Source organism: Cyprinus carpio, chromosome A6 (genome assembly GCF_018340385.1).
Source record: "Cyprinus carpio isolate SPL01 chromosome A6, ASM1834038v1, whole genome shotgun sequence".
In the NCBI taxonomy this organism is placed as follows: Eukaryota; Metazoa; Chordata; class Actinopteri; order Cypriniformes; family Cyprinidae; genus Cyprinus; species Cyprinus carpio.
In genome coordinates, this window is record NC_056577.1 from 23881445 (window position 1) to 23894341 (window position 12897).

The 12897-nt window shown below is 35.5% G+C and overlaps 2 protein-coding genes across 2 annotated transcripts; both read left to right on the forward strand.

Annotated features, from left to right (window-relative positions):
* Nucleotides 1-1308: 1308 nt before the first annotated feature.
* LOC109080786 (bridging integrator 2-like) lies at nucleotides 1309-8460 on the forward strand. The gene is made up of 12 exons (XM_042758521.1): nucleotides 1309-1741; nucleotides 2277-2357; nucleotides 3140-3194; nucleotides 4141-4235; nucleotides 4320-4415; nucleotides 4763-4870; nucleotides 4970-5055; nucleotides 5205-5280; nucleotides 5503-5585; nucleotides 5945-6554; nucleotides 6641-6739; nucleotides 7735-8460. The coding sequence occupies exons 1-12, from the start codon at nucleotides 1637-1639 to the stop codon at nucleotides 7846-7848; spliced, it is 1608 nt and encodes a 535-aa protein (XP_042614455.1). The 5' UTR covers nucleotides 1309-1636; the 3' UTR covers nucleotides 7849-8460.
* Nucleotides 8461-9148: 688 nt separating this feature from the next.
* slc48a1b (solute carrier family 48 member 1b) lies at nucleotides 9149-12822 on the forward strand. The gene is made up of 4 exons (XM_019095808.2): nucleotides 9149-9323; nucleotides 9421-9570; nucleotides 11798-11965; nucleotides 12112-12822. Exons 2-4 carry the CDS (start codon nucleotides 9441-9443, stop codon nucleotides 12246-12248), a joined length of 435 nt encoding a protein of 144 aa, XP_018951353.1. The 5' UTR covers nucleotides 9149-9323; nucleotides 9421-9440; the 3' UTR covers nucleotides 12249-12822.
* The last annotated feature ends 75 nt before the right edge of the window (nucleotides 12823-12897 follow it).

The following is a 12897-nucleotide window of genomic DNA, read 5'->3' on the forward strand; positions in this document are numbered from 1 at the left end:
CACATTGCTTTTACATTACAGTAAATGAATGGTATTCAATTAAAGATGACCATCACTGCCACCTTGTGGTGACTTTAGAGCAGTACTTAATGCTGTATTTGTTTAAATCCAGTGTTATTAACAGCCCCAGTAACAGTAAAGGTAGGGTAAAGTGCGGGGTAAAGACTTACAGAGCTGCTATGCTCTATCATATTGAATTAAAAATGTAAGCCCTGAGCAGTTTAAATAACTGATGGGGAGCTGACTATGCTTAAGGCTTATATAATGCTGCTTATGTAATTGTGAGACCCAGAATGCCCAGCCACTAATAATAGCCACTCTCACACAAATAAATATTTATTTGTACTGATATGGTAGCCTACAGTTTGAGTCTATGTTTAATACTGAGTTGATGGAGTTTGGAGTCTGACTATTATATTTTAACACAATGATTGATTGATTTATATATATATATATATATATATATATATGCATAGAATCTAGTTATATATATATATATATATATATATATATATATATATATATATATATATATATATATATATATATATATATATATATATATATATACTAGATTCTACGCATTGTAATGTAGTAAAGGGGAATTTAAATCATTATGACACCAAATGATTTACAACGCAAATACATTGTTCCCACACCTTTGCCATAACAATACAAATATTGTTGTCTGTGGATATAGTGTAAACAGTATAATGTTTCAGCGCAGAGAAACAGAGAACTAGAGAGTTCCTTAGCCTGCAAATAACAGCTGAAATTCTATCTGCTTCTTGTAGATTAGGCTACAACAAATAGTTTAATGTAGATCTCATCTCAGATTTGGCTTGTTATTTGCATATGGAGTGGTATTTATGGGATTTGTAATGCAACGGAGTAGGCCTAATATCTCGTAGGCTACAACAAACACAGGAGAAATTGAAAGAAAGAATATTAAACAAACATACTGTGTGGGTCTTTTTTATATTGTTAACATATTTAATGATTTATTTTCAATATTTTAAAAACTGCGTACTAACATAGCCTACTATACTAACTGCTTTATGGTAGAAAGTATTCTAGTATGCTATTCCGAATTCTATTTTACACTCTAGAAACTAGGCTATATCACCGTTAGTCAATTAATAAGGAGTTTTATATTGTTGTATAAAATGCTCGAGCGGGTGTGATAACATTAACAGTTCCAAAGTGTCAAGCACTCATAGAAGAACTCAGAGTGCAGGCAGAAGTTTTTTGTTTTACACGTATTTATCCAAACGTCGCCGTCACTTTTATTAGGAAACACTGATGACAAGTTGACTTCTTCATGATGCAGTCGCACGTCGATGACAATTAACCAAACACGTTTGGCCAGACGGTGGAATAATATTTTGTTGCACAATCAGTTAATGTAACTGTTACCGCCGTGACGTGGGGTCCTATAAGTTTCAGTCTTTAAAACTAGTACGCATTTGTCTAGTGTAGCTACCAGAATCACTTTTGTTCAAGGACAAACTAACTGTATCACGCGTTGACACCCACTCGCTCTGCTCACTCCGCCCAGAAACCGTAAGTTTATAGAAGGAAGCGCTGAGACATCAGAGAGAAGGATCGCTTGTGTGACAGCAGATCAGAAGTGAACATGGCAGAGGGAAAACTAGGTGCCAACATTGGGGGCAACATTGGCACGGGAGCAGGCATCCTGGCCAAACGCTTTCAGAAATCAATGAACCGAGCACAAGAGAAGGTAGGTGGGGTTTTTTTGTGAGCTCAGGACCTTGGCTCTCATGTCATGCTGCTCTGAATGTGTATTTTGTGTGTGAGTATCCAACACATTTGCTCCAAAATGTTTAGAGCCCTAAAGCAAACTTGTACAAATGTTCACAAGATAGGACAATATTGTGAGTTGTAGAGCTTTCTGAAATGCACTGGTGTGAACACAAAGATTGCCACTTCCTGTCCTCATTCACTTCCTCCCTAAGCTTACCTCCTCTTCTAAATTATACTGTTTAGTAGACTGCACACTTTAGTAGTGTTTCCTAACTTCAAATCACTATTTTTTTATGTTTGCTAAATACATCCCTTGGGCATTTCTGACCTTTCCTGAGCACAAGGAACAATTGCTGCAACTGATATTTCAAGAATAAATGTGGAACCGCTTGGCGAGTCACGTTTCAGTGGCCATACAGTGACAACTCTTGTTCCTCTGCCTGATATCATGTTTGATTGTTCATTTGAAATGATTGATCAGTAGTGAGTCTTGATGATGGTGTTGGTTGTAGGTCCTGCAGAAGCTGGGGAAAACCATGGAGACAAAAGATGAGCAGTTTGAGGAGTGCTCTGCCAACTTGAACAAACAGCAGGTACTTCAACAGTATATGTCTGAGAGAAGGACAAACATGCACCCACCTAGATTTTGATTTAACGGGACTGCATTAGGTGAATTGTGTTATACGAACACTGAAAGAATTATCATTGAAAGTTGCACAGGAAACTCCACCTTTTGAAAATGTTAATGTTACTGCTGCTGTGTGCAGTACAGTAGCAGAGGCTGACCTTTTCTGGCTCTTTTCTGATAAGGTTTATGCTCTCAACCAACTCCAGGAAGCCCTTTTAAAATTCTATTTTGGATTGGTACCACATTTCATTGTTAACACTCACAAACTTTATCATATTAGTCTAGCGTTGACCTAGTTTCTCACTTGACAACATTCCATTCTATTCCATGTCTTGGATGTGTTGCTCCACTAAGAATGTATTGTATTTGTTTAATTATGTTAGATGGGTTTACGCTCTATAGATGCAATCAAATCAACCTAATAATTTAAGAGCTTTCTTTTTAAACCATAAATAAAATAGTTTATAGAATAGAAAATTTTTAGATTTTTAAAGAACCATTTACAACAGCTTTAATGACCCTCAATAGTAAAATCCATGGCATCTGAAAGTGCATCAAATCTAAAGCAAGTAATTTCCTTACCACCTACACATTTTCTATTTTGATTCTGAAAAATTTCCATTTCCCAAAATATGCCTGTTAAAGGTCTTTAATGCATATTTAAAAATTCACTTTCATCAAAAAATATTTTAAAAAAACTTAAACCTTTTGCCTTTAGACAACAAGTAATTTCTTTTCTCTTCCCAGGGAGATGGCATCCGACTCTATAAGGATGTTAAAGCTTACCACAATGCTGTTAAAGGTACTTCACTCTTAATTGATCAAGTACAGCCATGAATCTTGATACTTGTTTTAAAAAAAGATTCCGATTAAGTGAATAGCACAGTTTATAATTGCTTGCTAATTGTGCTCAGATATATTTTGGTTGGCCTGTTGGCGGCAGGGTGAAAGTAAAAGTGAGATGGTGTCTTGTTTTAAGCATGAGAAGATAAATCGACAAAAATAGTTTTGGTTGGGTTTTTCTGATTCAGCATTTGGGGAAGTGAATGTCTCTTATTAATGGAACTGAAAATGCTTATTGTGTAAAAGAATAGTTGACGCTCCTTCTTGAATTGTGGGCGCACTGCCCAGATGTCAGTTTGCAGAGGTTTATGCAAATATGAAAGAGATACTGAGATTGAGGAAGACTAAAGAAGTTTGTGGTCTTATTGCTCAAACCATACGCATAGTTTTGATGGAATCCAAAGCCACCGCTTGTGTTTTTAGCCCCCAGGTGTTCTAAATAGATGAATTGGTTGTCAGCATCTAAAATCAGTGCTACCTCTCTGAATTTTGCTATCTAAAAAAAAAGTTCATTTATTATTCATCCATATACTAAACAAAGGAATAAGCATTAAGTGTTTCTGAAGGTGTAGAGTATCTTTCTGTATCTTAACTGGTAGAGCATGGCACTAGTAATGCTAAAGATTGGATTCTCAGAGAATGTGTATAAAGATCACATTTGGACTTTTCATTGAATAGAATTATTAATATAATGAATTTCTTTGAAATAGTGTATGCTTTTCAGTGCTTGATGACTACTATAAAATATTGTTGATTTCATAATTTCTTGCTAATATATAGTCATATCTCTGTAACTTATAATGACTTGTCAGGGGTAGATGCAGATTTTTAGGACTACTGCCAGATTGTGTAACAGTTTAAAAAGAAGTTGTCACATGATGTTTTGTACACTCTTTGTTTCTCAGTGATGCATGAATCATCCAAGCGCCTGTCCCAGACTCTTAAAGATATCTATGAACAAGACTGGCACGGTGTAGAAGATCTGACTGTCATAATGGAGGTAAACCAGGCCTCTTTTGTGACATTTCATAGTAAAAATCTCTGCCCTCCTTGTCTTCACCATCTCTCTGGCTTTAAATTACAGAGTGAGGATCTCCTGTGGAATGACTACGAGGAGAAGCTGAGCGATCAAGTTGTTCGAACAATGGAGAATTATACCGGACAGTTCAATGATGTCAAAGTTTGTGCAATTGCTTAATTACAGACCTGAATAAGCTAGAATGATTGCAATTATTTATTCACTATCTATAGTTTAAGTCTGTTCAGTGTTTTTGCAAGCTTGTCAGGGTTAGTATTTAATGACGGTTTTAACGTTGACAAGTTAGGTGTTAGCTGAAGTTTTCTCATGCCTTTTGATACTGAAAATACTTAATAGTTATATTATATATTCATTAGTTACAGCTTTAGTGATGGCATCTTGGTGGTGAATTAATAGCAAATTCACATGGTGTTTACATGGTACTTGAAATGTAATTCTTAAAAAGTTACTGTAGCTTTAAATTTTTTTCTAATATTGTGATCTTGCAGGAAAGAGTGGCTAAACGAGGAAGGAAGCTGGTTGACTACGATTCAGCTCGACATCATCTGGAGGCGCTACAGAACGCCAAGAAGAGAGATGAGGCCAAAATATCAAAGGTCAGCCAACATTTGATCAATTTAAATATCCCATTTTAGAAATGGTTTATGGTTAGAGCTCAACTAAATTGTATGACCGTTGATGCTGATTATTTTCAGGCTGAGGAGGAGTTCAATAAAGCGCAGGAGGTATTTGAAGACATTAACAAAGAGTTGAGAGAGGAGCTGCCTGTTCTTTATCAGAGGTTAGTACAGCTTTATTAACAAAAATGAGATAAAAGAGATGAATGCGTTCAGACAACTCCTTCCTGTCGCTGAGGTCTCCACCAAAAAAAAAAAAATGTATATATACTGATGGTAACTTAATTTGGCTACACTCTCTTCCTGCTTTCAGCCGTATAAGCTGCTATGTCACCATGTTCCAGAACATCTCAAACCTACGGGATGTGTTCTACAAGGAAATGAGTATGGTATGAATATATCATTATTATTTTACTGTGATGCTCATTCTTTTACATTACAACAGCAAACTATAAGCCTAGAGTACTTCTTGGATGGACTTTCTTTCTGTCTAACTTATTTAACTTAAAAACTACACCTCAGTGTGACTTACGATATTGCTTTTCAGTTAACACCGTTTAATGTTTAATGAGTACATTGTTGCTGATTGACAATTTAATTTCATGTTTCAGTTGAATCATAACATCTATAATATGATGAAGAAGCTTGAGGATCAGCACTCCACCAAACCCTTTATCATCAAAGGCCTTGACAGGTAATGTATTTGCAAATACTTAATTTCTATAAAGATCTACTACAGTGGCCCCAAAGTTTAGACTATTGAGCCCTACTTAAAATTAATAAATGGCATTGCATAAAAGAAGAAAATGATTTTAAAAAGGATAGCAAAAGCACTTTTTCTGAAAAATATTTGTGGGTAAAGTATTTGTACACTCTGTGGTTCCCAGCTTAATGAAACACGATGAACATCATCTATGCTATACTTTTTCTGACTATTGTATATTGCATGTCCTTAAAAGCAGGAAGATATTTTACCAATTAAAGGCAAATCTAAGAATTTTCATAGTTTGTATTGTCTTTTTATGTGTCTTGTTTTATTCCTCTTGTGTCTAGCTCTAAATCAAAGAAGAGAAAGTCTGTTACGATCTCTGCACCCATCCCCTGTAACACCGCCTTCCCTCCTGATCATCCAGCCTTGAGCAAACTCAGCATGCCCAGCATGCCCAGCACGCTCACACACACGGACACATGCTCAGACACTCCCTCAAAGAGCACAGGAAGCACAGCGTCTGAAATATCAGACTCGGAGTCAAACTCTTTTGACAGTGAACCCAACACACCCAAGCGGCGGTCTTTGTGTTCTGAGGGTGAAGGGGTTCGGTCTGAAGGAGTCACTGAAAACACATCAGAAACTACCAATGATGAGTCTGTGCAAGCGAACGGCCAGGAACATCAAGATTCAGTGTCCACTGAGCACGGAGAAGAGGAGGAAACTAAATCAGCAGCATCGTCGGAAGAAACCCACCAAACATCTACAGATGGAGACAATGAGGGAAAGCCCTTATCAGACACCACAGACAAATCTACACCTGTTCCAACCCCTCGAAGATCCAGCACCTCCAAGAAAAATGAAGGAGAGACTGATCAAAATACCACGGGATGCAGCGAAGATGTGAAAGTCCAAAACACAGAGTATGAAAATCCTCCTGGCTTCCTCTATAAGGTACAGTGTCTTTGGAGAGGTTGAGACTGTCATTGATTTGTATTTGTGTAGGTAATCATTTGTATTTGTTTGGATTTTGTTTTCAGGCTGTTGCTCTGCAGAGTCAGGACTCAGATGAAGGTGTGCTTCTGCAGTTTGAAAAGGGAGATGTGATCCTTATATACACTGACAAAGAAGAAGAAACGGTGAGTTATAGAGTTTGCTTAAGGTTGTATGGAATAGCAGTCTAAGGGTTTTCCTAACTTAAGGAGTTTCTTGCAACTTGGAACAGGGCTTGAAATCAGAAGTTTGGTGGTTCTATCACCATTAAGTAAACCACTGTGTAATTTTTTTATTTTATTTTTTGTTGAAAGAAATTAATATTTTTGTTCAGCATGGATAGATTGGTCAAAAGTGGAAGTAAAGACATTTTAGAATGCTTCAGATTATTTTATTTCAAACAAATACTGTTCTTTTGGACCTTTTATTCATCAAAGAATCCTGAAAAAATGTATCACAGTTTCCCACAAAAATATTAAGCAGTACAACTTTTTTTTTACATGGATAATAATAATAGTAAATGTTTCTTGAGCAACAAATCAGCATATTAGAATGAATTCTGAAGGATCGTGTGAAACTGTAGACTGAAATAATGACTGCTGAAAATTCAGCTTTGCATCACAGGGATTGAATTACATTTTCAAATATATTCTTATAAATCAATTCTTATAAATTATAGTGATGTTGCACACTATTACTGCTTCACTGTATTTCTGATCAAATAAATGCAGCCTTAGCATAAGAGAGTTTTTCAAAAATAGGAATTTATAGTAGTAAATAATAGTAATATATATTGATAAGATGCTTTACATTATGGCTCATTCATGCTTTCGTATATATTCACACTTTGCAAGTCACGTACGTTCTAAAAAACTAGTTGTGTTTAGCTTCGCCTTCAAACCTAGTGTGCGGTGCCATTTTGAAATAGAATTAGAGACTGATTTGTGGCTGTGGGGAAGTTTTTCAATGAATAGCTCATATGGACGAGATTAGTGCTTTCTCTGTCCTTTTTTTGTGAATTTGTTCTTATCATTTATTGTTATTAGCTTTTATGAATAATTCATTGTTCATTTTAATGAACCAGTCTGTAATCTAGTGCTCATCAACATTCTGGTAATGTTGTGGAAATATTATATTGCAGCCGGAGAGCACTGTATGGGGTGTGAGAGAGCAGGACTGGATCCAGTACAAGGATCTAACACTTCTCTCTGGCATTGTTGAGGAGGCCATGATCCAGAGCATCACCTCTGATTAAGACGTCATGATGTGGGGGATGCAGGCATGTGAACCAGAGGTCCCTTAAGTGCCCTTGTGACTGGATGTTGTAATATGCACTCTCTGTCTGCCCTTTTCTCTAGACATGAAAGACACTCTGACTTTTTTAGTATACAATGTCTTTACAACTTCCTGATGCAGCCTCAAGACTCCTGACAGCTGCACAGTCTGTGTTTTCAGATTTTCTGTGTCATTCTGATTTTTATAGATCTTAATGCTGATCACTAGATTTATACATTGTTCATAGTTCTGCAGTTCTATCTTCACTTTCATTCGCATGAATGTAGCCACATATTGTATATCAGGAAAATATTGTTTATTTTGCAAAAATATTTCAAAAACATTTTCTAAGCAATGAGTATTAAAACACTTTTTAGTGTGGCTGTTCCAATGGTCTCTTCTCTATGTGTGTTAGCCAATGTTGATGTCTATGTTTCTCACATATCTCAGTGTTAAAGATTGACTACCAAGATTTCACAATGTTTACAGGACCCAAAAAAGTGTTGAGTATTAATGTGAAACCGTTTTTTTAAATGTACAGAGAAAATCTATTATTGGTTTTCTACAATAAAGTTGACAGATGAAAAAAAAATAAATAAAAATTCTATATTGATTTGTTAATGTATGTCCAGTGCTCAAAGCGGAAAAATGCAAGTTTACATGAGTAGCAGGTAAACTAAAGTTGACTGGCTGTATTAGTACTGATACTACTCCACAGACATAATAAATTAGAATGAGAAACCGTGCATGACAGTACCAAATTTAAAGTTTTGGTGACCTCCAGTGCAGACATAGTAGAATTACCAAACATTTGACTGAGTATATGAAAAAAAAGTGTAGAAAAATAAATATTATTAAATGGAATAAATGTAAACTGTCAAAAACCTGAAGTTTTTTTTTTTTTTAAATACTGCTTTTGCAACCACTAGCTATATTTCTAAGTCCCACGTATTATAAATTCTATTAATACCACTACTACTTTTTTAGTTTTAACACTAATGCAATTCTGTCACTGATACAACTACGACTAATAAATAAAAAATAGACTTAGATAATATAAATTTAATCTTACATGAACGTACTGTTTCTCACATAACCTGATTTGGCATTATTTAATCTTAACTATTTTAATGCAAGCTTCTCTTAATGTTACATATCATTTTTGGAACATTTTAGTTCGCTTATTGGTTTGCACATTCAAGCCTCACATCAATCTGTCGTAAAAGACGTGTCATTTTCATCCATCCCCGTAGGGGTCGCTGTTACACGGAGGCATAATTTCACTTTTGCTCTTGTGCTTTAACGTTACCTCGGCGAAGAGCAACAAGAACACACGGCGGGTTATGGAGCAGTAAATGTGTATCGATCGTTTGAGGCGGTCTTACTTTCCTTCATAAAAGCCCGGTGAATGACATTCATCAGCTGTTGCTGCAGCTGGATCAACGCTGTCTCCAGGTCAAAAGAGCGGAGGCTCCACAACAACTATTTTTAGTATCTGGATAATTCTCTGTTGTTTTGGGATTTCTAAATAATATTTTCTTTATTCATTCAGGTTTGGATTTGACGGCAAGAATGGCGATCAATAAGACATATTTAAGCGTGGGCTACTCGTGTGTTGGGATGTTGATGGGATTTTCGGCGTTTCTGGTGTGGAACATCGCTTACAAACAGCCGTGGACAGCCGCGATGGGTGGATTATCCGGTAAATCAACGTAATTTAAATTCTTTGGTAGTGTTTCAAACGCAGGTGAGCTGCCTACCTAGACAGCATTTTTGGGCATCATAAACGCGCCTCTGATGCCTAAATGTTTTCTAGGTTGGCAAAGCTCTAGTTTTAGGACACGACGAAAAACATAATTTTGTTGTGTTTTGAAATGTATTTAAAGTAATTATTGCTGCTATTTTTTTTTTTTGTGTGTGCCTTTCATCCAGTTAGGAAACTTAAAGTAACTTTTAAGTATTCTTTCGAGTTCTGAGATGGGGAAGTTTTTTTTATTATTATTATTATTCAGTTTTTTTCTGTAAGGGAACTATTATTCCCTTATAACTTATTGTTTTTATTTAATTGTCAAATGTGCGGCACAAGAAATGTTATATTTTAATCTATAAAAAAAATCATTAATTTTATAGATTTAAAATTTGTTATCAGTTTTAGTGGAAGTGATCAAAGCTGTGTCCACTGTAAGTAAATTATCAACATGTTTGTTGGATGGTGTGTTAATGAATGCAGGTTTAATACACTAAATATTTAACCTGTATTTAAGTGACTAATCAACAAGTTGCTTCATATGTAATTTTCCTGGAGTAGTTAACACATTTTTATTAATGGTCCAGAATTAGTTTTCAAACATTGTGTGTAATATGGACAATGTAGTTTAAAATGCTGCTGACCAAACCTTTTCCCTTATTTAACAACAGTTACAGTTACAATAACACATTTTATAATGAAAAATCTACCCAAAATCTATAGATGAAAAAGGTGGGATCACTAAATACTGAAATGCATAACATACACTACCATTAAGAAGTTTGGAGCCAGTAAGATTTTTACTTTTACTCAGAAGGGATGCATTAAATTGATCAAAAGTGACAGTAAATAATTTTACATTGATATATATATATATATATATATATATATATATATATATATATATATATATATATATATATATATATATATATATATAAAATACATATTTAGCATATCAGTATATCAGAATCATTTCTGAAGATATCATCTGGAATAATGGCTGCCCAAAACTGAATTTAGCAATAAATTACATTTTGAAATACATTACAATAGAAAATAGTTATTTAAAATTGAAATGATATTTGACAATATTGCAGTGCTTATGATCAAATAAATGCTGTCTTGGTGAGCATAAGAGAATGTTTTCAAAAACATGAAAAAATGTTATGGACCCCAAACATTTGAAAAGTATTTCACACAAATCCTTCCATAGATACCCATTCCATACATTCAGCAAGTTGTGTAGAAACGCCCAGAAGTTGGTCTGACAACTTAATTCTTTCCATATCTAAATCATATTTGTCCAATATAATGGTGTTTGGGATGCAAAGGGTATGACATCTTTAACTTAACAAATACAAGCAAAAGCTTTGAGATTTTGGCCTCACTAAATGTCCGTTCTTCAGTGCACTTTGACCCATCGCTGTGACCTTCAACAGTCTTTGAGTTTGTGTTGTGCAAGAGAGAGCAATATAGTTTTGCAGAGTCTGTGCTGAACTTTGAGTATTACACTTTGGTCAGGCTAGTTTCGGCTACAAATAAATGGCATGATTTAGCAGAATTTTGGTCTGTTCTGTTATTGGACGGTTGACCAAGCATATGTCCATTAACTACTTCAACACATTTTAGGTTAAAAATTATAAAGGAAAGTATATTTCAGATGCTGTAACTGCTCACTGCTTTAAATCAGCATTTTTGCAGTTCACTTAAATGGTCCTGCAGTATGTACAAACACTCAAAAACAGCATGGATGATGATAATTAGACAAGAATTCTAAAGCATATCACACTGCTGGAAATTTCAGATGAACTAACCTATTATTTATAGTTTTAGTATTAATAAACACCCTACCCATATAAACCGCTGGGTTTAAAATGGAAATATGGTGGTGTTGGTCAGGGAGATTCTACTTTGTTGTGTAATATCACAGCATGCTCTTCTGCTAATCTAACAGCACATGCAGAACTGAGAGAAAATAGAATCAAACAGGAACACAGCAGTTTTCATGCATGGGATAATGACAAAGCAATAATGAATGCAGAGTCATGGATTCAGTCATGCATGCAAAACCAAAGTTACTTGCCATTTCTTTGTAGTTTTCTCAGCAATTGCTGATTGAAAATTGTCAGTTATGTGTTTTGAACTTTATATTGCTCATTGTGTTTATGTATTTCTTCAGGAGTTTTGGCACTATGGGCTCTGGTCACACATATAATGTACCTTCAGGACTACTGGAGAACATGGTTAAAGGGACTGAGGTTTTTCCTGGTTATGGGCGTAATTTTCTCTGTGTTGTCCATCGCGGTGTTCATCTCTTTCCTCTGTGTCGCCATCTCCCGCAAAGAATGTGAGTAGAGATCCATTCTGAAGCTCATGAAACTCATGAATGCTTGAAATTGAATTGTATTTATAACATTTAGGTCATTAAACTCAAAAACTGTTTTACTTTCTCCTTGTGTGTGTGTGTGCGTGTGTGTGTGTGTGTGTGTACAGCCCTCACAGATCCCACCAGTCTGTACCTGTCATGTGTGTGGAGCTTCATGAGTTTAAAATGGGCGTTCCTGCTTTCTCTCTATTCTCATCGATATCGCAAAGAATTTGCTGACATCTCCATCCTCAGTGACTTTTAAATTTACACACAATAACACACTCGTGCCCACAGACAAACAAGCATACAAACATACATGCTTGGCTGTTGCCATTTGAAATGGACCAGGAACACTCAATGACGAGAGAGAGCCAAGAAGCTTTAGTCTTTTCAGTACATCAGTAGAAGACATTAGTGCACCACTTCTCTCTCCTTTCTACTACTTGTCTGTCTACTTGTTGTCAGGCAGTCTATCGTGGATTATGTTAGATTGACGAGTTTGTTGAAGGATGTCATGCGATTTTTAAATTTTGCACTTTTTAATATCTATGATCAAAAACAACATTTCTCAGCCTTTTCACTTTTCAGTATGTATGGTTTATACTGTGCATGTCTGAATGAGGTATTAAGAAGAGCCTTTTGTCTTTCTCCTTGCTGCTGCTCTCTTGAATGTTTTTCGGCAGTCTCACTATGATATATGGACAAGTGAAAGGTTTTTGTTAAGCTGGTGTATATCACTAAAAGATCATTTTCTCCTGCTGTTGCATAGCATTTAGTTAACTATCTATTGATTTCTAAATAAGCACTTTATTGTCTATTAAATGTGCTATAACCAATCACAAAGCCTGTTTCTGTGGGAATCTTGTGGCTTTACTGGGGAGGGATATGTTGTGGAAATTCTCTTCTTGTTT